Genomic DNA, 27,514 nt, shown 5'->3' with positions numbered 1-27,514 from the left:
CATTTAAGATTGATTTGGATGGAGCCAACCCTTTGCCTTCCCGGAATGAGTATCCCGGCCACTGGGTGAATCAGCAACAGGCGCCTGGTGAGCCAGGGTGACTCCGTCCTCCCAAGGCTGCCCCTGCTGATGGCTGAGGGCTGTGACGAGCTGGTCGAACCGCCTTTAAAAAACAACATCTTGGTCCTCACAACAGAAGTTGTGTGAGCTGGTCAGCCTGTGCAGACCTGCATGGGGTGTGAGTCAGGAGAAGTGAGGAGACCTTCCTCCTGGGGAAGGAGAAGAGTCTGAGTCATCTCGGAGCCCCTCCGAATGGCCTAGCAGAGCGCCTCAGGCCGACTGCTGCTCGGTAAACATTTGCTGACCCAACACCCAATTAACCAGAGATCCATATCTGCAAAGAGAGCTGTCTTTTCCAATCTGCCAGAGGCCACCGTGTTTGTGACTGCCCTGTATTTGGAACCTTGGAGTACAAAACGGGCTGTGTTTGTATATACAACACCCCTATTTCCCGGCTCTGACATCCAGGTAAAAATAGACTGCACTAAGTCACCTGCACACGAGCTTCTTCCCTCCCCTCCCAGGTGCCTCCGTGGGCCCTGTTTTCCCTCCTCGGGTCTGGCAACTGTCACTGGCCCCAGCGCAGCAGAAGATTCGGTTTTATCGTTTCGATCAGCTGCGGTGCTGGTGCAATCGCAGTTGGAGAGCCACGGGCAAAAATGACGCAAGTTTGCACGCCTGATGATGAGAACGAGGGGTAACCTTAGAAGGGGAGGGAAGGCCCCACCAGAGGAAAGAGACTCGCAGTTAGGGACAGCAGTGACACAGGAGTGAGGACCACAACATGAGCACCTGGAAGAAACTAACCGGAGGACCTGGGCTGCATTGAAAATAAGGTGGGTCCAGAATTCTGAATCGAAAGAAGCTCGGAGGGAGGGAGGCTCTCGTTCTACCTGTGAAAAGCCGAGCGTTCGGAACACCTGGCCAGTGGTAAGAGCAGCCAAGGGAAGAAGACTGAGAAATATTCAGGAACATTTGCTGGAGAGAGAGAGAGAGAGGGAGAGGGAGGAACTTAGAATGGCAAATGGAAGAAAATAGAAACATTGAGGCAGTTTTTAAAAAGACTTTATTTGTTTGCAGAGAAAGGGGAAGGAAGGGAGAAAGAGAGGGAGAGATACATCAATCAGTTGCCTCTTCCAAGCCCAGCACTGGGGACCTGGCCAGCAACCTAGGGATGTGCCCTGACCTGGAATAGAACCAATGACCTTCCAGGTTGCTGGATGACACCCAACCCGCTGAGCCACACCAGTCTGGGCTCAAGGCGGTATTAAGGAGGGTGGCTTTCCCTGGTTCGTATCAGACTGCAGTTTCACAGAAGGGACCTGTGGAAAGAGGCTGGACTGAACCCTGGGATTGAGGAGGTGGCTTTCACACCACCAGCAGAGCAGGGGAGTTACGTGAATTCTGGGGCTGCAGAAAGCGGAGTCACCTGGCACCCAGCAGCACCTTGCAGAGCTCCCCGAGGTGGGTTGGGAACGCTGCTCAGAAGCGAGCAGGGCGCCTAGACCGCTGTCACGGCCTCAGATCGAATGATGGCACACTGTAATGTTTACCAGCGTGGGGGAGGTCGGATCAGACTGGTGTGATTTTTTTTCCTGTAATGAAACTTGCTCCAGCAAGCCGGACTGGGAGCTTACTGCCTGCGCTGTTTCCCAACATGGTTCGGCTGGGCAAACCAGCCGTGACGGTTTCCTCGACTCTCAGGGGCTCTGTTCACGGGGGCAGTGACATAGTTTTCATGGCCCGCTCTCTTACCTTTCACCGCCACTTTTCAAGTGGGAGGAGGGTTAAAGGTCAGTGGGTGAGCAGGAGGATCCCTGTCCTGCCACTGGTGGGCGTGCCTGTGTGTGCGTGCCTGTCTGCACAGGCTGGCGCTCGTGCGTGCGCTTTCCTGCACGCTGATGGTTGCGCCCTGATCCGGTTGGCAAGCCCTGACCCCCATTCGCAAGCACGGTGATGGGTGCCAGGCCAGTTGTTTGGCAGTTTCCTACGTTGTTTATTGTAAAGAAGGTAAATCAGTCTTCGGGGGTTTCTGGGTCAGAGGGCGGGGGGTATTTACTGTCAACAGGAGAAGGGCGAGGGGATAAAGGGTGCTGAGCTCTGCGGTGTGCCTGCTCTCAGGAGGAGAGCGGGAGGAGGTGGGGAGAGGCCACCCGCAGGGATCTCTGCCCTGGGGTGCTTGCGTGGGAAGCGCAACTTGGGAAACTGCTCTTTGGCCCGAGCGCCAGAGCCAAACAGAAGAAAAATAAGGTTGGACTCAACTTCCATTTCATCGACTCTCCTTTTCAAAGTTTTTTTTTTTTTAATTCTCCCTAAACTGACAGATGGATGCTCACAATTTGGGAATAAGAGTTTAAGCGAAGAATCGAGGAGGCACGTGTCTGGTCCCCGCACACATGCCCCGAGAAACCGAAGCCAGAGAGCCTGGCGGGAGTGGGAGAGCGGCCGCGAGCACCGTCCTTCCCGGAGAAGCAAGCCCCACGTCCGCTCTGCTCGGGGCCGACCCAGAAGCAATGAAATCTCTGACTTCGGAAAGCTCAGAAGAGGACCTGCTGGATAAGGTGAGGACAGACACTGGTCTCCCACACCCCCTCTCAGCCCTCCTCACCCCCCTCAGCCCTCCTCACCCCTCCTCACCTCCCTTACCCCTCCCTACCCCTCCTCACCTCTCCTCACCCCTCTTCACCCCCTCACCCCTCCCTACCCCTCCTCACCCCCTTACCCCTCCCTACCTCTCCTCACCCCCCTCAGCCCTCTTCACCCCTCCTCACCCCCCTCACCCGTCCCTACCCCTCCTCACCCCTCCTTACCTGCTCACCCCTCCTCACCCCTCTTCACCCCCCTCAACCCTCCCTACCTCTCCTCACCCCCGTCAGCCATCCTCACCCCTCCTCACTCCCCTCACCCCTCCCTACCCCTCCTCATCCCTCCATACCCCTCCTCACCTCTCCTCACCCCCCCCACCCCCTCCTCACCCCCCCCTCAGCCCTCCTCACCCCTCCTCACCTGTTCACCCCTCCATACCCCTCCTCACCTCTCCTCACCCCTCCTCACCCCTCCTCACCTCTTCTTATAGCTCCCTACCCCTCCTCACCCCCTTACCCCTCCCCACCTCTTCTCACTCCCCTCACCCCTCCTCACCCCTTTCACCCCCCATCCCTCCTCACTTTTCCTCACTCCCTCACCCCTCCTGACACTCTCACACCACAAATCTTGATTCAGACTTCATTATCATAGTAATAAGTTGGTTTCTTAGGCAAAACTACTAGAAGATAAATAAGAAAAACTTACAATGGTAAAAATTATAGCAAAATGATTTCCCATTATTTTTCCTTATGAGGGCTCTTTGATAGGAGGAGTGTTGGCTGACATTTTCCCATTATCCTGTGTTTTCTGAAAGAAAGAAGTCCAAACATTTTAGCCCGGCCTTCGAGTAATGCTTTTATCTTTCTACTCTCCACCTCCCTGCATCTCCAACGGGACTTTCAGACATCCCTCTGCTCACTGAATCCAGCCTGTGCACGTGCTTTCTGTAGCCTCTTAGCGTATTTCGAATTTGTTGCAAATACGGGGTGGGCAAAAGTAGGTTTACAATTGTGAGTACGCAAAACAGAGTTTATTCTTGTATTATTATTTATTAATTATTGTATTATTCTCCATATGAACAACTGTAAATCTACTTTTACCCACCCTGTATTTTAAAATAGAGATTTTTGAATAGAAACCCAGATTTTCATCTTCTCTGGGGGGGAAATAATCAAGGTATCTGGTGACCACAGGTCCCAGTTTCTTGCCTGGCAACCGTGGGCTGGAGCTGCGTGACCAACAGGACCTGGAGCTCCCTGGCCCTTGGGGCTCTGAGCCCGACACCTGCTCCTCCCCATCCCCCCATCTGTGTCCTCCACCCCACCCCACCCCTGGGGGTGGTTGTGTCTGGCACTCCTGCCCCACAAAAGGGGCAGCTCTGAGAAGTTCGCAGGCCAGAGAGGGAACAGCTCCTCCTCCCCCACTTTCCTGCCTCATAGCCACCCTTCCGATTCAGCTCAGAGTCCACGTTCTCAAAAAAGTTTCCCAGACACAAAACATTTTCCCCAGCACAAAACGATTTTTGCCTTCCTGTGAACTCCCCTCGTAATTATTACTGATAATATTTATTTGACAATCATTATTGTAAATATTATATTGCTTGATTGTCTCTAAGTTTCTGGAGGGAAGAAGAGAGTCTTGGATATCTTTATTCCCCTTGATATTCATGCAGTATCTTTGCACACATGTGGTCAGAAAATCTTCAGGGTTTACGGAAGATACTGCAAAAATAGTGTAAGAGGTGCTGGCAGGTGGAGGCCCACACAGTATCTCATTAATCTAATGGCAACCCTGTGACACACGCAGAGGAGGGAACGGAGGCCCATGTGGATTAAATAACTTGCCCTAAGTCACACAGCTGGGTAGAGAGGGGGCTGAGGTTTCAGCGCACTGTTCTTGACCCCAAAGCCGTAGGTCTCCTGCAAAACGCACCCTTCTATACAAATCTCCGTAAGCACGCGCTGAGCCCCGGCTCTGGGAAGAACACGGTGCCCAGAACCCAGGTCCGGGGTGTGGCTTGCTGACTGAGAGAGGTTCTGTGCTCCGGTGGCCTCCAAGGGTGGCCCTGTCCCACCTGCGCATCTTGCCCATAACTCCAGAGGCAAAAGGGATAATTGTGCAGATGAGTAAATGTTTAAAGTCACACATGGCTGACCACAGGGCTGCAGTAGGATTCAAATGGGCTGCTGGAGGCGGACGGGTAGCTCCGTGGGAGAAGCGCTTCAGGGCGGAGGCAAAGCCTCCGCGCATGCGTAGGACTTGAGCGAGCGGAGGATCAGAGCAGAGGCCGTGGGGTTAAGGCAGCCCATTCACGCGGTGGGCGTGGGTTTCTGTCCCACTCACCTTGCCCTTGGGGAGGCTGTGTGCAGTGATTCTGACGTGGGCTTCAGAATGACACAGCCCGCGCGTGGACCCCTGTCCTGTGACTCGCTGACTCTGGGACCCTGGGCGAATTCCTTACTCTTTCTGAACTTCAGGCTCCCCATCTGTAAAATGGGGGCAATCATAGCATCCGTCTTAAAAGGATCCTGGGAGGCTCCAAGGAGCTAAGCCTTAGAAAGTATCCCGCACATCTCCAGCTTCCCCAGTCTGAGCTCCTTCGTGCCCCTATTGCTAAGGCTTCTGCTATGCGTGGGAGCTGCAAATATCCCGTGGGGCCCGAGCATCTGGTTCACGGAAGAATTAGTCTGAAAAGATGAGGATATGATGGCGGAAAACCTGTTTCATGATACATATCGCTGAATTTAAGTCTCCACCCCTTCCCATTAGTAACCCCTGGAAGACAGAGACGGCGTCTGTCCTTCTGTACATTGATTACTGGACTTGATGCGATCCCAGAATTAAAAGGCCGACTTCCTGCTTTCGGGAAAGAAGGTCATTCCCAGCGCGCAGCTGGGCGCCGTTTCCCGGCCTCGCTCTCCAGCAAGCGCATCGGAGTGCGGATGAGTCAGACTGTTATGGTCGGGAACAACCTTGATGTCTCAACAATTTACATTTGAAACAGTAAAAACTGTCCCCAAACTTGAGCTAGTCATGGAGCGAAGGACAGTGTGATTTGGGTGGGGCGGGGGGGGGGAAGCAGCCCGGAATGGGACGCGCGTACCTGCGTGGGGACTTGCAGATGTGCCCTGGAGAGAGGGAGGCCACCGATCGGGGCTGGCGCCCTTAATGAGCGGGTGCCTCCCCTGGCTGCTTTGGCACCAGTGCTGTTTACCTGGGGTAACTGAATCTGCCTCTTCACCAGTGTAGCATGACTTACCCGCGGTCAGTCGGTGCAGTGGAAGGGTTAGATTAGCCTTAGCGCTTAGATACTCCAATCCAGTAGTCTTTGAGAATACAGTTACTTTCCCCCACTACTCCTGATCAGAATCCCTCGGGATTTCTGAATTACCCAGTGTCCCCTAATGCACTAGCCAGCTCTGTCCTTCCCTACCGGGGCTGGAAAATGGGACCCACCAGTCCCATGGGACTGGCAACGGGAAACGCCCCTTGCTCCTCTATCCATCTCCAGGGCTTGCCCAGCAAACTGGGTTCTTGGCACCTCAGCTATTACCTCTGGTGCTGGAGCATATCTTACAGCTGAGCCCACCTGTAACTCCCAGCTTGTGGACCCGCCCACATCTGTCCTGGGCACTGCCTGGCAATCTTACCCATGTGCCCAGGTGGCCCCGCATTCCTTAGAGAAGCCATTTCCAAAGTCTGTCACCCCCAAGTCCCCTGCCTTCCATCTCTCCATCTCACTCGCAGCCCATTGCCTCGTCTCCTGCTCTAACGAGAAAACAGACGGCCGACAGGAAAGCTCTCTGATTCCCACCATCCCCTACCCTCTTGCCTGTATTTGCACCCACCGTTCCTTCCCCCTGACACCCGGAGGCGAACTCCTCACCAGGCTTCTGCTTTTGCACAACCGTTCCCGGCTGGGAAACCCTTACTCACTGGCTTTGCCCTCTGTGGCCTCTTCCTGCTCCTCTGGCTCTTTCCTGTTGGCCTTTGACGTGTTCCAACCCGTGTGCCATTTGGAAAAAAACCTGTCGGTGTCCTTGTTTGTTTTTCCTTTCCGAGACAACTTCCCGGAGGAGTTGCTCACTTCTGTCTTCACTTGCTCATCTCCCGCCACTGAAATCTGACAGAATGCCCAGCAAGTTCCCGGACTCTTCCCTCCTGTCCCAGCTCCACACCCTACGGACACTGTTCGGGCCTTATCTTAGCCATTTGCTGTTGACTTTGTTCTGAAAACTCTTCTTGCTTTATCTTCAAGACCTCTGTTTATTCTCCACCTCACCATCCTCCTGCAAGGCAATCCTGCCCCAAGGGTATAGGGATGATTACTACTCTCCACCATGCTCTTCTACTAGGTACCTGCCATGCTCTCTTTCGAGAACAACCTTCCTGCTCTTGTCTTTCTAGCCCACTCCTACTAACCTTTCAAGACACGACTCCAATAACTCCAGTGCACAGTGCCTCCAGGAAGAGCCTACCAGTCTCCAAACCAGGGAAGTATCCCTTGTTTGTGTACCCAGCGTGTACTTTGCAAACACTTAGCACTAGCTGGCTGCAGTTTCAGTTTGTGTTTTGTCTCCCCCCCCCCCCATCTGTAAACCTCTTTACAACACATATGCACAGAGCCTGGTGTGCGGTGGGCATTCCACAAAGCCGGCCCTGCAGAGTGGGGTCACAACTCACAGGAGTCCTACACTGGCCAGGGCCCTTCACCACAGCCTCCGAGGGCACCTTCCTCGACTTTTGGCAAACGGCCTTACCTCTGTGACCGCCTGCTCTCTTCCGCTTGCACGTTCTGGCAGATTTGGTCCCCTTCTCACGATGAGCACAGCGGGGTGAACGTTTGGGTGGGGGAGGTGGCTGCTGGTGGCAAAGAGAACTCGTGAGAAGCTAGTAGAGATGTGATCATATTATTTAAGGTCAGGCAAGACCCATGGATTCTGAAAAGACACCTTCACGTCCATCGTATATTTCCAATGAGATTGTAAGCTTGTGGAGGCCAGAGACCTCGCCTTCTGATTCTCGTTACTCCTAGGAATCTGGAGTGCATCAGTAACTAGTTCTTCAAAACCGGTCTTCTGTGTGCACCTGTCTATGCACATATCAGATTTTCAAGCCACCTCATTGTCCTGATGGCGCCTCCGCCTTCCCTTAAGCTTTGTACTTATGTCTGTCTTCCCCCCCGCTTTAAGTTCATGGCCACGTCTGTGCTATTGTTGCTGTGCCCTAGCATGTATCAGTGCCTGGCACATAGCTAGATAAATGTTTATTGATGCACTAAATCTGTACAGGACATACAGCATGTGTGCAAATACACACACAGGCACCGCCGTGTTCTGTGTCCATATGCGGTTGGCTGGTCGGTCAGTGGGAGGCATGAGGTCTCGGGCGACTGGACAAACTGACGAGTGAGTTCAGAGAGACAGAACTCTCATAGACTTGGGCGTTCTTTCTGGACTGGTTTAGGGGTGTCCAAAAACTACTCTAGAATGTCTGGAAACAGCCATTACACAAAACTCGGAAGAAATGCAAAGATTCATTGGTGCACATTACATTTACATGATTTATCAGGGGTGTCCAACCTTGTGGCGTCTCTGGGCCACATTGGAAGGAGAGTTGTTCTGGGCCACATGGTAAACATGTTGCAACATGTAATCACAAAAAAACTCATAATGTTTTAAGTAAATTTATGATTTGGTGTTGGGCCGTGTTCACAGCCATCCTGGGCTGCATGCAGCCTGCAGGCCGCAGGTGGGACACCCGGGAGACACTTCCCGTCAGTGCCCGGCTGGGCTCCGGGGCGTCTGTAAGGGAGACCGCCCCCTGCTGGTCCCAGCCTGCAGGTGCCTCGTGGGCAACCTAACGAAGAGGTCCTCTAGTTCAGAAAAATCCTACAGATTCTTCCCACCCCCAGATCACCTGGACTTTTCTGTCTCTCCTGGAGTTTGCAAAGAGTTCCCTTGCGTTTCCCACATAACACAAGCATGTTTCCCTAACCCTTAAGTATCCTTTAAGGTATGTATTTTGGGGGGTTCAGTTTTCTGTGGGTATCTTCCAGTTTTCGGAGACCTGCTGGGCAGAGTTGGAAGAGACGTCTGCACACATTCTCCTACTGGTGCAGGAGGGCTGCGCTCCTGGAGAAGGGGACCGCTGTTTGCTGACAGGGGCAGGAGGCACTCGCTGCAAGTTTACTCGCTTTAAACCACAGGTGGCGAATGCAAGGCCCGCAGGCCAAATCCCACCCTCCACCTTGTTTTACCCTGCCCGGCACCTTGTTTCTACCTGGCAGCGGCAGCAAGCTCCTTGCCCCTGGTTAAGGAGTAGTTACGTTTATACAGTCCTAACATTACATTCAGCCCTTTGAAGGCAATCGCGAGGCTGATGTGGTCCCCAGTGAAAATGAGTTTAACACCCCTGCAAACCATTTAATGTCCATGCACACTAAACTGGTTTATATTCACCGTCCTGGCCAGCAGGGGTCAGGCTCCTTCACGCTGTGTTCTCACCACAGCCCCCAAAACCCTGTGGGACGCTGGACTGAGCCCCGCCCCCACCGCCCTCCTTCCCGGGCTCCAGCCCCAGGGGCTCCCCTGCCTGACCTCCCCTCGAGCTTTACCAGGCATGCCCCGCTGCGGGGGACTTGGAATAGACTTTCCCCAGCTGTCGTCAGGGCCCGCTTAAATGCCAGGTCCTCAGAGATGGCTTCCCTGCCCCCGATCCCAAATAGCAGCCCCTTTACTCTCTAACCCCTTACCCTCTTATTTTTCTTCATGGGATGTACCACACGGACAGCACATTCTGCACACATGTGGTGTGTGCGTGCACATATATAGGGCGGGGCAAAAGGAGGTTTACAGTTGTGAGTATGCAAAACAGGGTTCACTCTTTTATTATTTATTAAGTATTGTGTTATTTTCCCATACAAACAACTATAAACCTCCTTTTGCCCCACCCTGCATGTACATATACATGTATGTGTGTATATGTACATATACCTATGTGCTGTATGATCAACCACAGGGCAAGTCTCTCTATCCTGTTTGCAGTTGCCTCGTTCTTTTTTTTTAAGATTTATTTATTTATTTATTTTTAGAGAGGGAAGGGAGGGAGAAAGAGAGAGAGAGAGAAACATCAATATGCGGTTGCTGGGGGCTGTGGCCTGCAACCCAGGCATGTGCCCTGACTGGGAATTGAACCTGCCATGCTTTGGTTCGCAGCCCGTGCTCAGTCCACTGAGCTATGCCAGCCAGGGTGGTTGCCTCGTTCTTAACTGTGCCCCGGCACCTGGACAGGCACCCACCACATTGCAGGTGCTAGATGAATACGGGGCAAACGCTTCTATTTTAGAAGCGAGCACTGAGGAGCACCATCAGACCTAAACGCACCCCTCCTGGAGTTCTGGGGAAGACAGGAGCTTTTGAGCCAGAGTCCTTGGGTCACCCCCACTGTGTCCTGTCCATCACTTCTTTGCACCAGTGCCTGGCGGCCAGACTGGAGGTGACCCCTGTGCTGCTCCTTGCTCCCCCAGGTGGAACTGAGGCGCCAGTGGGTCTCCCAGACTGTAGAGGAGGTGCAGAAAGCCATCTACCATCTGACCACCAAAATCAGCAACCGAGACATCCGATTCCAAGCCATCCCTTACTCCTTCACCTACAACGGGAACATTAAGGTGAGTGGGTCTCCCTTGTCTCTGGGTGCCCGTGCAGACAGCCCGGACAACTGGGGTGGCTGGGGCTCAGTGAGTGGCAGGCACTCACACTGGGAAGAATACTAATCATACTTCCTGTTCCCATGGGTGCTCGTAGTACTTGCCATTCGCAAACTCATTTGAGCTCTCGCACTCCTGCTTTCCTACCGATGATAAGAACCGAGACTTAGGGAAGTCAAATGACTTGATCGGTCTTAGCAGGCACCGAAGCCAGAACTCGCACGAGGCCCTTGACCCCAGAGCACATGCCACTATAATGATTAACGTTTAGTGAAGCACCTGCTCATTGATTAAGCAACTGCTTCATAGATTGGGCACTGGGCAGAGGGCACTTGGGGCATCATGGGGAATAGTTGAAAGTGATAATCTGTGGGTTGCAGGTGGGGGAAGGAAGAAAGCGGAAGAAGTAGCCTTGAGAAGTTACAGGAGCAGCCTGGGCCCCCTTCCCTGCTGAGGAGCCCCGCCGAGCTGTAAGCCACCAGAGCCGGCACATAACGACCAGCGTTCACGCAACACTGTGGGGCGGGCCACGCCGTTCTCGCAGAAACGGTCTCACTCAAACCTGCAAACAGCCTTGTGGGACAGACATTAGGTCTTTCCCCTTTTCGAGATAAGAGAAGTGAGGCTCGGAATCATTCTAGGTCCCCAGGCTCCTTTGTCTCGATTTTTCTCATGACACAGAACAACCCCTTTTGCTGGTGTCACACTTATGTGTGTTCACACCCCTTTTCTCACACCAGACTCAGCTCCTGGGCCATGTGTAAGGGTCATGTTTATGGATGGCTCCATTCCTCGCCCCCAGCAGGGTGGGTGGCCTGCGGGGGACACTCGGCTCCTGTTGAATGAATGCATGAGCAAAAAAAATTAGTACATGAGGAAAAGAGCATTGCCAGGCCAGTGCATTTCAAGATTGGTGGGCATAGCAAACACCCATAAGATTCTGGGACTTTCACATTTTGAAAGAGTGTTCGATCTCAGGACGTTCACCTCAGGATGAGAAGTGTAAAACAGACTGGATCCTGGAATGTCAGAACACCATCTGCCCACCTCTACCGCCCACCTCTAGTACCACCTGAGTTAGACAAAAGCAGACCACGGGCTGGGAATAGAAACATCACATCACTTTTCCTCGAACAATATCCCAGCAAACTTCCTCCTGGGAGAAAGCTTCTCCCCGCAAACATGAGGTGCCCTGTCAAGTTCCAGGCCTAGTTCCCTCCTTCCCCTTGCAGACTCATGAAACTGAGAGCTCAGTGAGTTAGTCGCCTGCTTGAAGCAGCACAGTGGGTGAGTGGCAGGACGAAGGTGGACCCTCTAGCCATGGGCAGGTGCATTTCCCTGTCTACTTGGTTGCTTCACTGAGGGTCGAGTGGTTCACGGAGCCACCTGGTGTAACAGGTCAGCCCCAGAGCACTTCTCTCACCTCCCTCTTAACTTTCCTGCCCCCAGGTTTTGGCGCCCAGCCAGTTCCTGGTCACAGTCCCAGTGAGAGGCCTGGCTGGGTACAGGGAGGCCCAGGAGCGCTGCTGGCGCTACTACACGCTGCAGGGCACCAGGCTGCCCTGCCCCCTGCCGGGCCCAGATGGCCTGCAGCAGTGGCTGGAGGTGCGGCAGTTCCCTAGGAGCCTGTGGCTGTGGCACGAGGCAGACGTGAACATCGAGGGGGACCTTGTGCCTGCCAAGGTCCTCCAGGTGTTCCGGACGCTGGTAGAAGATGCCATTGAAGCCTGTCACCTGTCAGGTGAGTGGACCAAGAAAAGGACAAGGGAGATTTCAGGCACTTTCATTTTGCTCACTCAAACCTCTGCTAGGGTGTCACCTGAAGCTCAGGCCCCTAAATTGAGACAACAGTCATGTACTCTTTGACCTGCCCCATCCTGTGACACGAACCAGCCCCATCCCTGTGACACGAACCAGCCCTCTTTGTGCTGTCACACACAGGAGGCTGGAAGTCACACCACACCGACACACTCCTGTGGATTTCAGTGGTCCCTGCCCTGGCATGGATAGGATGGGCTTTGGGCTATGCAGCCTTTCCAAGACGTCAGCTTAAAAAACTTGGGCACTTTTTAAAAAGCACAGTCTTCACAAACCCTCGGATCTTTGTGATTAACACATTGTATGCGGGAAACTTATTTGTACGTTTTACATTGACTGGTAGTAGAGCGCGTGATAAAAACTACCCGCAAACAATGTGTTAAGCATGTTTCTGCTACAATACTTGGCAACCAACCACAGTGCCCCAGTGGGTTGAGACAGCACATGTGGAAACCGCTGATTTTTACCAAAACACAAAACCCAGAAGCCATGGAGAACTGAATCCAACAACCCCAAGATCTTAAGTCACAGTACTGTGTGGCTCATGCACACACACACATACACACACGCATGCATTTTGTTCACCCAGAGTAAAAAGGTGAATTTCCAGCTGGAAAAAATGGCTGATTCCCTCAACTGGGCAAGAGTACTTACAAACCAATAAGAAAAAGCATATAAGCAGATCAATAGAAATAATGGCAAAAAAAAAGCCATAACTCACAAAAAAAGATTATAAAGGGCTAGTAAAAATAAGAAAAAGTGTCCCATCTAATATGTATTTTGAGAAATGTGCCTGAAGCACCTAACAGATTGGCAGACGTGAAAACGTCCAATCACACTCAGTGCAGGGGCGGGCGTGGTGAGACACATTTTCTTGGAAGTGCACATTGGTTCCTACTTTTTAAAGGGCAATTTGTCCACTTTTATTTTTATAATGTGATGACTTGGCAGTGCAGTAGCTCCGGTTCTAGAAATAGATTCCTGCGGATCCCCGAAAAAATACACACAGGGACACCCACTGCCGCAGGCTCTGCAACAGCCAGTAGCTAGAAAGGATTGACGTGGAAACAGGAAAACTGACTCGGGAAACCCCGCGGCATCAGCCTGGTGGACGACTATGCAGCCTTTAAAAAGGATGAGGTATGTGTGTGTGGGTGTGCACACACAGTTATGGAAAAGGCTGGCGCTAGATAAGGAGGTGGAAAACCGAAGTGCTGAGCAACACGCAATTGCATTTGTGCAGAAAGAAATGGATTTCATTGCACATTTCCTGTGCGGCCAGAACAGTCTGCAGGCTGCCATCATGGAGCTAGCTCGTGTTTAACAGTTGTTACCGTGGACAGGCGCTTCCGCGGATTATTTAATTCCATACTCGTTGCATGCCTATAGAGCAGGAATGATTTTTCTATCTGTTTTACAAATGAAAAGATGAGATTTAGAGAAATGAAGTTCCGTGCCGAAGGTCACGCAGAAGTGAGCGGAGCGAGGAGCCTCGGGAGCCGGGTGGGGGCCGGGCGGGCTGGGTCCGGCACTGGCTGGCTTGTCGCTTCGCAACACTGTCAGCGGTGACAGTGAACAAGAGATTCAAACTGGGCCGGTTGGGGAGGCGCCGTCAGTGTTCACGCTGAAGTGCCAGACGCCGGCCTGCTCCCGGCTGGACGGCCCTGGCGAGGGGCAGACAGTACTCTTTAACACACCCGCGCCAAGGACAGAAGGATGTTCTGTTTTGAACAGCCGAGCACAGTGAACGAGGGGGCCTCCGTTCTCTTCTCTGAGCAGGGAGACACAGAATAGTATAGTGGATCCCTGTCCAAGAGGGCTCACCCTTGTCTGTGATGAAGGCGAACAAGCACACAAAAAAAGACTGTATCTTCTGAAAGAAGGAGGAACACTTAGAAACGGGTGCTAGTATACGAGCGGGAAATCTTTACCAAACGTGTTCCTTCTCTCTCCCTCTCTTTACCCGGTTGGAAAAGACGGTGTGAGGGCTTCCTTCTGCTCGCTCGACTCCTTGAGCCAGAGCCCCACTGGGAAACACTTTGTGATGAGAAATGCACCGGAGGCCAGGCAGGCCTGATGGGTGGTAGGAGCAAACGCCGGCTGAGCGCCCGTGACTCAGATAGGAGATGGGTTAAACTGAATGCCACCGAAGGCTGATGACTAAGTGAGGGGACCAAAGCCGTGACAAACAAGGGGGACTTGGGGGGGGGGGGGGGGTGTGAATGGTTGGGTTTCATTTTGCAACAGCAAATACTCTACCTTTTTTTTGGTATTCAGCGTCTCTTCCTTTCAGCTGAGCTTTCTGAAAAATAATCTGTTAATTTAAAAGGAAAGGTACCATAACAACCTTGGGGGGAGGGAGGAGAAAGATAAAAGAAAAACCCAGCCACCGTGAGATTTTTCTAGCAATGCTTCTATCAATATTTATTTGGCTATTGTCCAGTCTTGATATAAATACCATCCCCTCCCCCACCCCCGTGTGCTATTAACACTGCGAAAGTGCCCCCCCCCCAGTTACAAGTTGCTGATCAGAGCCACTGTCCCCACATCCCCTCTTTGAATGCTGTTTCTGAGCCTGTTCGTCATTTCCCACCAGGAAAGGTCAGCATGCTAACAAACGGCACTGCAGTTTGGGTTGCCATGGAAACATCCAGCGGTCCGGTGGAGATAGAGCTGGTCCCCGCAGTGGAGATCCCCACCGCCTGGTCCAAGAAAGCCCGGTGGCCTCGGTGTCTGACGCGCTGGCCCTCCCCAGAGAGAGTGAAGTGCATCAAGGTACGGGCAGGCAGGGCCCCGGACCCCCAGGACACCGACCTCACAGCTCAGCCTCGGGGGCAGGAAGCAAGATCCGCGGTTCTCAAAGTGTGGGCCGCAGAACCGGCCGTGGCCCCTGCAACCCTGTTGGACGTGCGGCTGCCTGGGCCGCGCTCTGAACCTGCTGAAGGAGGCTCCGTGGGCAGAGCCCGGCCATCTGGCTTTAGCGAGCCCACCAGGTTGCTTGTTAGCTGCCCACGCACAGCGGGGCTCGGGGGCTCGTCCTGAGGCTCCCTCCTCGCCCCGCAGGCGTCACTGCCTGCCGGGGGGCCGGTCCCCCAGACTGGTGGGCTGCTTCCCAGACGGCATCCACGCCGGCAAGCGTCATCCGGCTCAGTGACCCGCTGTCTTCCCTTGCAGTCGTTTGGATTCACGCTGTTGGCCCGTTTGAATTACCACTGGCAGCTGAGCTTCTCGCAGGCCGAGCGGGTGCTGCTGGAGCAGCTGGACGAAGACGGGGGCTGCCGCCGGCAGTGTTTCCGGGCGCTGCGGCAGCTGAAGGAGGACGTCTGGTGTCCGGGGAACAGGCCGGTGCTCACGTCCCACCACCTGCAGGTGAGCGCGCGGCCGCCGCGGCTCCGGTCGGTGGGCCCGCTGCGGCTTCCGTAGGTCCGGGCCACAGCCACTGGCTGGCAAGGGGCCTGGGTGTGCCCGTGATGCGCTCCGGCTGGGTCTCCGGAGTCCGCATTTGCCATCCCGCAGAGCACGTATTACTCTTTACGGAGCGAGGCAACCCGCTGGATGTGCGGCCGCAGCACTCCTGGCTGGCAGGGCAAACTTCCGCGCCTCTCTCCCTTCCCAATCGCCCCTCTCCCTGTTCTCGCGTCTTCTTTTTTCTGCCTCTCTCTCTCTCCCTCCTTTTATTTTACTCAACAAGCCGACACCAGTGCCCACACCGTGTGCCAGAAACCCTGATGAGCTTTAGAAATGACTTCAGCACGTGGCCTCTGCCCTTGAGAAGTCCACAGTCCCCTGGGATCTTGCAAGTTGCCCAAACCTCAGATAAACTCATGGTTTTCCTTGGGTCAGGACTCAGTCCGCACTCGAGTCCAAGTGTAGCCGCTCACGCACGCACATGCGCACACGCTCCGCACCGAGGAGGAAACCGAGAGTGTCGCCGTAAACCCGAACGTCTGGGTTCCGGCCCCCAGCCTGGATCGGCCCTCGCTCTGCCAGCACCCGCCTCCTCCGGCCCCAAACCCAACCCTGCCCGTTCACGAACACGCTCACTCCCTCAGCAACCGCTCGTTGAGGTTAGACACCACGAGCCTGACACTGGCCCCCGCACCTGCTGTGCGCGCTGCAACTGGAGGTCCGTGGGGAGCAAACAGACCCGGGTCCTGCTCTCACGGAGCTCACGGTCCAGCAGGGGAGACAGACGTGGAGCACACCGTTTTGCAGGTGCGCGTGGAATCCCGCGGTGCAGGGAGCACGAGGGAGAAGAAGGATGTTGCTCCGTGAGAGTTTAGGGCAGCAGAACCCAACCTGGACCGGGCACCCAGGGCCCTGGTCTTGGAGAGGCGGCCTTTGATCAAACTCTCTGCTCCTCCTCCTCAAGTTTCTGACCCATGGCGAACTGGGTGCTCCTGGAATGTCCCCTGCAGCACACTAGGTCGGGGTGGCAGGGGTCGGACTCCTCACGACAGCGTAGCCCCAGTCTAGCTAGTATCTGTCGGGAGTTTCAGCCCTGCTCCCTGACCTGCTACGATGCACAGGTCCCTGGGCCAGTAGCCCATGTGGTGCCTTCCTTGCATGCTCCTCCTACCTGTGGCTCCTCTCCCTCCCTGGACAACCGTTTTCCAGCCCTGTGTTACCCTCAGCTCTAATGTAATCTTTTTAAGGACAAATACCCTGTTGGTCTTATCATCGCTGCACCCTACTACCTCTCTTGCTGCTTTGTACCTCGTAGTTGCCTGGTAAATATTTGTTGTCAAATGAATGAATGACTGCACACTTTATCAACTTTGTTTGCCCCTCATAAAACCACTAGCCTTTGCTTTTTTATCCTTTCTGATCATCTGTCTGCTTGAGAATCTAGTAGCATCTCATTGGCACATACTGGGACATTTCTCTGAAGTTTCTACATGTCCCTAGGAACACACGCCTGTTCTGGGTCAAGGGCAAGTGCTTTCTGAAGGGTGTCTAATTTGTTTACTGAAGTTTGCTTCTCCCTTGCTGGTCTTTCTACACGAGGAAGAGTTAGAGCTGAGAGGCAAACTCCACTCTGTCTCATTGCAAAACCTCATCATCGTAACCAGTGACATCACTGCCTCACAGTTAGGATGGATGGGACACTCTGAGTGGCATGGATATTTTAGGCAAGGCTGAATAGGGCCACCATGGGCCCCCAGGCCCCAGCTGCTCTCAAAACTGCATTCTACCGGTGGGTCCCTTTCATTCCAGCTGCGTCTAAGTCGTCTTGAGAGTTTCAGGGCAACTCCCTAAAGGTTCTCTGCTTCCCTCCTCCCTAACCCACGCACACAGCCCAGTAAAATGGTGCATTCTCAAGGCTGGGCATTTAGAAGGGACTTGTGTGCTGAGAAGGGTGGGACAAGCAGAAGCAGAACAGCCTTCTCCTCCAGCCTCTCCCGCGCGGTCAGAGAGCGGGTCCTCTCCCAGGCGGGCAATGGGGTGGACGTGGCTGGTAACAGTGTGGGGCCATCCCTGATGATGGCTGGAGTGCGCAGGGCCTCGGCCGAGGCTTTGGTCTGGGAGAGGTGGGAGAGTTTGGGTTGCAGAGCAGCCTGCCGTGGCCCCTCACCCCCCAGCTGACACCGTGCTGTAGGGCCCTCACCTCCTCCCGGACAGGCCTCCCCCAGAGCGATCTCACCAGGAACGAGAGATCACCTGTGTCTTTCAAAAACAAGTTTGTTATAATGTTTAATTCAATTTTTTATTTATTTATATTTAGATACTTGTTTTTTGTATTATAAAGGAGTTTTATTATTTATACTTGAACATAGGAAGGTCTAAGAAATGTTATGTAACAAATGATTACAAAACACAAGAATAGGTACAAGGTATTTCAGGGACTACCCATGTATAAGGTGCATTCTTATTTTTACCTAGAAATTTTGGACAAAAAAGGGCGCATTATGCACGCCAAAATGCGGCATTTCTAAAGCCCACTCAGGGCCTCAGGGCCTTGACTGTAATAGGCTTCACGGCTTCAGTTTCCTTGGTTAACTGAAAGAGCGGAGTTGATAATACATTGTGGTTTTGCATCTAGGTTATCTTGACTAGAATGAAATGATCTCCAGCGCTTCTGCTCCGAACAATTTAATCTAAAAACATATTCAGTATCTTGCTGTGGGCCTGAAAATGTTCTTTTTCTCTTTAGTAAAGACTGTATTTTTAAACCTGCTCAACCTCGACCAGGGGTGTCCAACCTTTGGCGGTTGGGCGTCCCCGCCCCACCCTGGGAGAGGAAGAGTTGTCTGGGGCCGCACATTCAATACATTGCGACACATAATGACAAAGAAATCTCACAATGTTTTAAGTAAATGTATGGTTTTCCGTTGGGCCGCGTTCACAGCCGTCCTGGGCTGCGCGAGGCCCGCGGGCCGCAGGTTGGACTTACCTGGTTAGTCCTTATTTCACTCCAGCGGTAAATGCGTACGGAGCGCCCGCCGGTGCGGGGCGGTCCCTCCGCTGAGTGCCAGGGACCGACGTGGCAGCGAACGAAAACGGGCCTGGTCCTCAGCTCTCGCGGAGCTGGCAGGCAGCCTGTGGTCGCGTAAATAAATGTGAAAATGGTTGCTCCGGTGCTCACTGCCGCTCGTGAGAAATAAACGGCAAAGAGGATGTTTAATGGCTGCCAAGGGACCTAGGACCTGAAGAATGAGTTTCAGGACGGAGGGGAGGAGGAGGCTGGTCGGGCACAGCAGTGCGGCTGGGAGAGGCCCCGAGATGGGAGAGGGCGTGACATGAGGCCGGGTGGCCAGCAGGAGGAGCCAGTGAGGCTGGAGAGGAGGGGTGGGACCGAGCCTGGTAAACCACACAACTTAAGACGTGTGTGTCTAATTAACACACAATGGGGAGACTTGGGGGTACATTAGATAAGCAGAAATTTAGATTTATATTTCCAAAACAGCACGTTGTCTTCCATGGGGATGGTGACAGATTAGAAAGTGGCAAAAACAGGCGCAGGCTGCGTGGACAGCTGTTGCAGCGGACAGGGTGGGGTGGGGTGGGAGCTGGCAGGGATGTCCGAGATGAAGGTAAGTGGGTAGATTTGAGAACTACTGGGTCGGCCAAAGAATCTATTTAGTTTCTTTCTGTAAAATAAAGGACACATTATTCATTTTCACCAATAACTTTGTTGATTTGGATACTGAGTATGTTGGCTATCTCCCGCTATTGGATTCTAGTGGGCAGAGGCCAGGGGTGCTGCTGAACACCTCCCAATGCATAGGACAGCCCCCCAACAAAGAATTATTTGGCCAAAATGTCAATAGTATCAAGAAACTTTGCAAACCACTTTTGACACATTTGATCAGTCACAGCACCTTCTCCATACACTGTACAGATCTTTTAAAATTTTTTAATAAGAATTATTTTATTTAAAAAAAAGATTTTATTTATTTTTTAGAGAGCGGGGAAGGGAAGGAGAAAGACAGGGAGAGAAACATTAATGTGTGATTGCCCCTCACACACCCCCAACTGGGGATCTGGCCCCCACCCCAGGCATGTGCCCTGACTGGGAATCGAACCAGCAACCCTTTGGTTTGCAGGCCAGTGCTCAATCTACTGAGCTACACCAGCCAGGGCACACATTTTTTTTTTGGCATTTCAGTTGTGTTTTTAACTTTTTTGAAATAATAAAGCATAGTATGATGAAAATGTTGCATATTTTCTTCCATCTTCAATATAATAATGGCTGCACAAAAATTCACCTATTTTGATAAGTTTTTTGAAACGCACGCTGATATGACAGCTGTCACAATACAGTCTAACAGAATTGTTTCAAGTGAAGTGAAAGACAACTAAGCACTACTAGACCCGCTGTACCGAGAGAACTGAACAAACTTTTCAGCCAACTCAATACTTGCGCAGGAGGATGGGCAGGATTAACTGGGGCTGGTGAGGGAGGGGAGGACGCCTGAGTTTGCCCAGCTGCTGGATGAGCAACGGGGGAGGCTGACCGGTTTTGGGGGAAGGCTGTGGTTCAGTTTGGACATGCTGACTTTTGGGTTTTCAAGGAATACCAGGAAAAAAGTCAGTGGAGAAGCCTGGGCTGGTGAAAGAGAACTGAGAGTCACAGTATCTCGCGGAAGTTAAAGCCACTGCTGTGGAAGGCAGACAGTGTAAGAGGGCCTGGGGCGGAGAAACGCCAACCTGTAAAGGCGGGTAAAGGAGGAGGAGAAGCCTGCCAGGGAGCAGCTGTAGTGCTGGAGAAACCCAGAGAGTGTGTGGGCTTGGAAGCCAAGGGCAGCTGAACTCAAGAGGGAGGACGTGGAGGAGAGAATCAGAGTCTGCTGGATGGCCTGGCCGAGTGCAGGCTGGACGAGGCTGTTGGGTCTAGCAACACGCAGCTCGCTGGGCCTTCAGCAGAGCAGCGTTTGAGCGCTGACGGCAGAAGAGTCCCTACTGGGCTGGGCTGAGGGGGGGAGGCGGAGCAGAGGAGGTGATGAGGGAGAATTGAGAGGGCTGCTCGGAGAAACCTGGATTGGCAAGGGTGGGAGTTAGGGGGGAAGGAGATGTGGGGCTGGGGGAGCTTTGAGAAGGTTTAAAAGCCAATGAGAAAGAGGGAGACGATCATACATGGTTTCTGGAAGGAGAGAGGATTCGGCTGCTAGGAGGCGTGGCGGTTGCAGAGAGGCAGAGAGGCAGAGAGGAGGGTGGCCGTGTGGGCAGAGCTGTCTGGTCTGTGGGCACCAGGACTTCCATTTTCCCTGTAAAGCAGAGGCAAAGGCACGTGCTGGGGGTGGGGAATCAGCTTCAAGAAGAGCCGTGATTGTTAGAAACCTCAGTGGAGAGCGAATGAATGAACAGAGAGACGTAGGAGACCAGCAGGACGAGGTTGAGAGCACTCAAGGCCGGGGAGCAGGCACTGAGGGCAGAACCAGCCTTCCTGGGTGACCCTCTCCTGCCCCTTGCAAGGTCACGTGAGCTCGGTGCTCCTGAGGATACTCTCCCCAGCCGCCTCCATGAACTCTGACCCCGCCTCTTCCTCCCGCAGACAGTGCTCTTTTGGACCTGTGAGAAGTATCCCCACTCGAAGGACTGGCAGGTCCTCAGCAAAGGGCTCCTGCGCCTGGCGAAGAAGCTGCACAGGTGCGTGAGCCAGCGCTTTCTGAAGCACTTTTTCGTGCAACGCTGCAACCTCCTGCAGCATGCCGATGTGGCCGAACTGGACGCGGTGGCCCGGAAACTGGCCTTCTTCCTCAAACACCCCCAGATCAGCCTGCCCTGAGGCTGCGCCAGCCCGGCGGCTCTCGGACACTCCGTCCGGCTCGACCTCTGGGCTGTTCGGGTCAGATGCCGGGTTCCCGCCCGGGACAGAGGCTACCACGGCGGAGGGATTCACGTCGGCCCAGGAGCGGGAAAAGCGGCGCCCTCAGGTATCTGCGTGGCCTCCCGGGGCCGAGCAGGCGTTTCAGCCCTCGCTACCTACCTCTCTCGGGGACAGCTCTCATCAGGCCTCCCCAAGCCACAGACTGCAAACCGATGACATTTCTGAGTTTATTTTCCCCTGCCCAGGTGCTGACGGGGAGGATGGAGACAGAACCCTGGGGGGCCGGGCATCAGCCCGAGGCCCAGCGGTGGTCCTCCAGCCCGCCGACCACGGGTTCGCCGTTTTTCCGTTTGTAAAATGGGACTGTTAAGGTGCCTCCCTGCAGGCAGGGCTGTGCGCCCGAGCTGCCGCCCTTTCCAGGAGAAGGCATGGGACGAACACAAGCGCTGCTGGTTGGTCAGCGGCCAGTTTGCATCCCGGATCAGCACCTAACCACTGATTAAATAAATGATGGCTTCTGACGTGTTAGCACACGTGTCTTTCCCGCCAGGTCCCCTGGGCGGTGGTGCGAGGCTTGGGGCTCTGCCTGCTTCGCTGGCGTCCCCTCCGTAGGGAAAGGGAGGTTTAGATGATGGGGGCCGGTCAGACGTCAGGGCAGCTCTGCCCGCCCCCCTGCTCCCAGCCGCTGGCCTCTCCTGGCTCCGCACACCGTGACTCCGGGTGGGGACGCCCTGACTTCATGAAGGAGCTCGTTGCTGTGGCCTGCACGGATGACTTGGGTGCCACTCACCTCTCAGCACCTTCCTCGGCTCACTACATCCACCCCCTCGTTCACTGATAAATGCGTGCTCTGTGGGCGCTGGGAGTCGGCTGAGAGCGACTTCCCTGATGGATGATGCCTCGTGGTGCAGACGGGAAATGAACAGCAGGTACGTAAACACGGTTGTTGTAAACTATAGCAGCTGCCCCGGAGAAATAAACAGACCCTAAACGGAGCCACAGAGAGATCCTCGAAGGATGAAGATGCAAACGGCAGGAGGCCAAGGAAAGGGAGCCAAGGTCAGACTTGGAGGGGCCGCAGCAGTCAGGTCACTCGGCCCTGGGAGGCTAGCTGGTAAGGAATTTGCATTTTTTCTAAAATCAAAGGCATGGTATCATGGCCTCTCCCAGTATCATGCTCTCAGCTGCATTTTACATACATGCCCACCCTCGTGTCTGCACAGAGAGGGGCCGGGGCTCCCACGAGGGGGGCTGGGGGTGCAGAAGGCTCTCCAGCCCCGCGCTGTGAACTCCCCTGTGGTCAAGGCCCCCAGCCCGACATCAGCCAGGAGCTGCCGGAGTGTGGAGTGCTGGGCGAGGCCAGCGGCTTCTCCACTCAAGGGGACCCTCTGTCACTTAGAACACGCTCCCCAACTATGTCACCGTGAAACTCCCCAAAGCATGCACTACTGATTTTGTAAAATAAAAAGTCACATTTGAAAATGAAAACATTACTTTTACAAAAACACTGTAGCCAAATGGTGGGGTCCCTGGGCTATCACACAGGAAGTCATGGTTTTGAAATGTTGAAAAACAAAAATCTTCCTAAGCATACAATAAGTTTAAAATTTTGAAAACATGGATGGATGAGGAACCCAATGTTTTATTAAATCATCAACACTTGCATTCGAATTCTCATATTCTTAGATCTTGGGAAATATTTTTGAGAAGGTGGTGAATAATAGTGAGTTTTCAAAATTTTAATGATGAAAAGAGCTGAAGCAAATTTCAGAATAGCTCTGAAGTTGCAGAATGTCAAAATGTGTAAATTGACTGTAACATTAATTCACAATGTGTGCGTGTGTTTGGAGAGGGGCGGGACGGGCACACTCCAGTCGGACTGAGGTAGATTCTTCCCACCTTTCCCTGCAGATCTGTGGTTTTTGGAGTAGGGCTGTCTGGAAATTCCTGAGTGTTCCCAGTACTGACCAGCAGAGAGCAGTAGAGGACCACACATGAAAATAGTCCGGCTCCTACCCAGTTCCTTTTCAGCCCAGCAGGTGTCGTCCTCCCCAGCCTGTAACTTCACCTGGCTTCAAAACAAACAAACAAACAAACAAACAAAACCCCAAAACAAAAAACAACGGGATTCAGGGTCAGAGGATTCCAGCTGATGCTAAATTGTTTACCTTTCCCGTCATTTGGGCCAAAATTCACAGTCGTTCTGCTTATAGCTCAGATTAAAAAAAGGAGCCTAAGCAAGTATTCCCTATCCTGGGGTCTGTGGAATATTGGGTTCATAGTTTTGAAAAGCCTGATAATATTATTCCTCTATGATGGTCAGCTTTTTTTTTAATTCTCCAAAAGGTCTTTTCTAACCATTTACAATCTTCTAGGCACGGGGCTGCTTTATAGACTCTTGAGTAGAATGCATGGTATCAGCCCCAGGAACGGACCTGCTCATGTGTTAGCAAGCTGTTCAGCTTCCTAGCTCCTAATCTCTGTTTCTTTGTGGACACCGGTACGGGCTGAATTGTATCCTTCTAAATTCCCGTGTCGAAGCCCCAATGCCCAATACGTCAGAATGTGACTGTTTTGGAGACAGGCTCTTCAAAGAGGTAGTGGCGTCAAGATGAGGCTGTTGGAGGTGGGGGTGGTGGTGCCCGCATCAACAGGACAGGTGTCCCTGAAAGTAGAGGAAGAGAGGTCATGGGCAGGTGTGCAAGGACAAAAGGCCGTCTGCAAGCCCAAGGAGAGAGGCCTCAGGAGAAACCAACCCTGCTGGCACCTTGACCTTGGCTTTCCAGGCTCCAGAGCTATGAGAAAATAGTTGTCTGTTGTTTCAGCCACGCAGTCGGGGGTACTTTGTTATGGTGCCCCTGGGAGACTGCTGCAGGCTTCGTGAGAGAATCCGCACCTCCTCCCTGTGATGGAGAGAATAAATGGAATATTATTCTCTCTGTGATAAGTGATGGATGCAAAAGACTCTTTGTTTAGTTGAGTAAGTGTTTGGTATTTTAGATGCCTGTCCCTCGTGGCCATCCATCCATCTCTGCTGTTCCTGATAACTACTCCACCCACAGGTAAGTCCTTCGTGAAGAAGTTAGACACCGTCACAGGGAAAACACACACAACACGCCATCACCACAAATTCCAGAAACCCCTCCTTTCCTCTCTCCCTCTCACTACCGTGGAGGGAGCGCGTCTCCCGACTTCTCTGCCTGTGATGGGCTGACACCTCGAGCCTCTCGGGGCCACGTTCCCTTGACTTCCGTAGTGTCCGCCGCCGCCGCCGCCCCAGCTCCCTGCCTCTCTGCCCCTCCAGTCTCTTGAGCTATTATTACACACGCGTCCCCACTTCCTCAGCTCTTCACGCTTCTGTTTATGGTGAAAGCTCAAACAGGAGAGAGTCTGAGCTGTTTAAAGAAAAGCAATAAACACAAACGTGCTCACCAGGTGGGAAAAATAGCTCATTGCCAGAACTTCAGGTTTCTCCTAGGTGCCCCCTCCGTTCCCTGGCACCTCCCTTCCTGACACAGGGAACCTCAATCCCAAATCTCGTGTACGTCATTTTGCTTCTTTTTTCAGTTTTACTGCCTACCGTATTTCAGTAACTGTAAGCCCCCAGCAATTGTAAGATGCACCACTATTTCCTGTCTAAGAAAAGAAGGGTGCTACTAAATGTAATTGCCAGGCACCATCGATTATGAGACGCATCCCGATTTTAGATGAAAATGTGAAAGGTGTATTTTAGTATCAACAAAATAGGACCCGTGTCATCCCAATGTCTTTTTAGTTTTGCCTGGTTTTGAGCTTTGAGTAAATTGAATCGTACTGATGAAGTCTTCTTTGATTTGCTCCTTCTGTCTAGTCTGCATTTTATACTCTCCCACATGGATGCCTGTGGTGGTGGCGTGTTCCTTTTCACTGCTGTGTAATATTCCACTGTGAGATCACACCACTTTATATATTTATGTTACTCTAATTGGGCATTTCGATTGTTTCTAGCTTTAGTGATTTTTTGTTTGTTTGTTTGTTTAGCTTGAGTGATTTGAGCTGTTTCAATACACATTCATTCTTATATATGTCTTCTGATGCACTCAAGGTTTTTAAGGGAATATACATAAGAGTGAAATTTTAGGTTCAAAGAATATATGCATCTTTCAATTTACAAAGTAATGTCAACATATTTTCTGAAGTGATTCGCCTTTTTTATGTAGGTGGATTTGTGGTGACCTTCCCCACTGCAAACGGAATACATTTCGTGTCTTTTTCAAATATCCTTCTCTTTTCTTTGGGTCATGGGGACATGATCCCATACTGTCTCCTGAAATGTTATGGTTGTGCCTTTCACCAGAGATAGGAAGTGCCCTGTTTTTCTGCTCCAAAAATGTCAGAATAATCTCTCTGTTTGAAAGCTTGGTAACACTCGTGTATACTTGGACCTTGGATTTTCTTTGTCAGAAGATTTTAAACTGTTAATTCATTTTCTCTTAGGGATAAAGGATGCTCTAGTTTCCTGTTTCTTCTTGAGCAGGTATTATTAATCTCTATTTTTCTAGGAATTTATCCATTTCATGTAGGTTTTCAAATTTACTGGCATAAAATGTTCATGATGTTTTATTATTAATTTAAATTCGGTTCATGTTTTATTATTATCGATTTAAATAATAATAAAATGTTTTATTATTTATAATATTTTAGCATTATCTATTCATGTTTGATTATTATCCATTTAAATTCTGATGCATCTGTATGCATCTTTCTTGATAAATCTTTTAGACGCTTACCAAAGAAGCACTTGTTTTATTGATCATTACATGTATTTATCTTCTATTTCATTAGTTTCTATTTATATCTTTGGCCTTTTCCCTCTACTTTCTTTAGGTTTATGCTGGTATTCTTTTTTATATAACTGCTTAAATGCTTAGCTCAAACATTTTCAGCCTTTTTTGTTTCCTAAGTATGTAGCCTTCCTATTAATACCATTTTTATGGACTCCCACAGGTTTTGGTGTATTGTATTTTCATCTCTCAGTTCTATTCATTTTCTAATTTCTACCATTTTCCTTTTTTGACCCAGGAGGGGCTCCAAATATATTTTTTAACAAGTATATTGGGTTTCTTAGTTATGTTTTTGCTTTTTTTTAAGATTTCATTTATTTATTTTTAGAGAGGGAAGGGAGGGAGAGAGAGAGAGAGAGAGAGAGAGAGAGAGAGACATCAATGTGCAGTTGCTGGGGGTCATGGCCTGCAACCCAGGCATGTACCCTGACTGGGAATCGAACCTGCGACACTTTGGTTCACAAGCCCACACTCAATCCACTGAGCTACGCCAGCCAGGGCTTTGCTTTTGGTTTTTAACTCAATTGCACCGTAGTCAGAGGAAGTGGCCTGAAAAGGCCCATCCTTAGGTATTTGTTGAGGCCAGTTTTTCATGTAGCACTTCTGCACCGCGCTCTGCGTGTACGAAGGGACCGCAAATGTAATGCACTGAGCCTCACCTGCCAGGGCTCGGGTGTGCAGATACAGAGTCCAGCACCTATCCACTGGACCATGCACTCCTCGGATTTCTGTAAGTCACAGGTTCCCTTATGGCTGCATTTCCCAACATCTACGGAGAGAGGGTTGTTTTAAGACGTTCTCTGTGTCGTGCCAGCAAACACTGACTTACCGTGCTTGGAGGCTATATTATTAGGGGCACACAGGTTCAGAATGTTTATGTCCTCCCACTTAACTGAGGCTTTTCTCATTATAAGGTGACCTGTTTCAACCACTGTAAACATTTTGCTGAAACACTGACTTTTTTTCTGGCAGTAACACAGTGACCCCACTTGCGCTGCTTGGCTAGTGTATCTTTTTCCAGTCCCTTCCCTTTCAGTCAACTTGTATCTTCATGTGGCTGATGACTGTGTCTCCTGTAAACACAGCTAATCTTCTAAAACACCCCGCCTGAAGCTGAGGTCGTGGACTCCAAAGACCGGTGCACTGGCGTCTCTTCTGACAGACCACGCGCTTGGATTTGCTGCCACGCTGTCGTCATTCACTGCCCATGTGACCCCTGTTGCAAGTCTTCCTCCGCCTCTTGCCCCA

The 27,514-nt window shown here is 52.0% G+C and overlaps 1 protein-coding gene across 7 annotated transcripts; it reads left to right on the top strand.

Moving 5' to 3' along the window:
- The first annotated feature begins 719 nt into the window (after positions 1 to 719).
- MAB21L3 (mab-21 like 3) lies at positions 720 to 27,514 on the top strand. Of its 7 annotated transcripts, XR_006788268.1 has the most exons (9): positions 2,197 to 2,621; positions 10,175 to 10,315; positions 11,804 to 12,095; positions 14,769 to 14,947; positions 15,347 to 15,541; positions 21,168 to 21,262; positions 21,387 to 22,372; positions 24,444 to 24,505; positions 27,352 to 27,514. XR_006788268.1 is itself a non-coding variant. In XM_045861642.1 (8 exons), the coding sequence occupies exons 2-8, from the start codon at positions 2,457 to 2,459 to the stop codon at positions 21,811 to 21,813; spliced, it is 1,494 nt and encodes a 497-aa protein (XP_045717598.1). In that variant the 5' UTR covers positions 720 to 896; positions 2,385 to 2,456; the 3' UTR covers positions 21,814 to 25,076. The 7 variants fall into 7 exon arrangements, 4 of the variants coding, with proteins under 4 accessions (XP_045717598.1, XP_045717599.1, XP_045717600.1 ...); XM_045861642.1 differs by lacking the exon at positions 27,352 to 27,514 and adding an exon at positions 720 to 896 and having other exon boundaries at positions 2,385 to 2,621; positions 21,387 to 25,076; XM_045861643.1 differs by lacking the exon at positions 27,352 to 27,514 and adding an exon at positions 1,954 to 2,070 and having other exon boundaries at positions 2,385 to 2,621; positions 21,387 to 25,076.

This window comes from Phyllostomus hastatus, unplaced genomic scaffold, assembly GCF_019186645.2.
Source record: "Phyllostomus hastatus isolate PE091 unplaced genomic scaffold, TTU_PhHast_1.1 phas_scaffold_216, whole genome shotgun sequence".
In the NCBI taxonomy this organism is placed as follows: Eukaryota; Metazoa; Chordata; class Mammalia; order Chiroptera; family Phyllostomidae; genus Phyllostomus; species Phyllostomus hastatus.
The sequence above is the reverse complement of the archived record's forward strand: the minus strand, read 5'-3'. Positions and strand labels throughout refer to the sequence as shown.

What these genes read in the sequence shown, in the direction of transcription:
- MAB21L3 (XM_045861642.1), top strand. Translation starts at nt 2,457, where the DNA reads ATGCCCCGAGAAACCGAAGCCAGAGAGCCTGGCGGGAGTGGGAGAGCG. An exon ending in TCACGTCCCACCACCTGCAG is followed by an intron (nt 15,542 to 21,167) that starts GTGAGCGCGCGG and finishes TTCCTCCCGCAG; the next exon opens with ACAGTGCTCTTTTGGACCTG. An exon ending in CTGGCGAAGAAGCTGCACAG is followed by an intron (nt 21,263 to 21,386) that starts GTGCGTGAGCCA and finishes AAACACCCCCAG; the next exon opens with ATCAGCCTGCCCTGAGGCTG.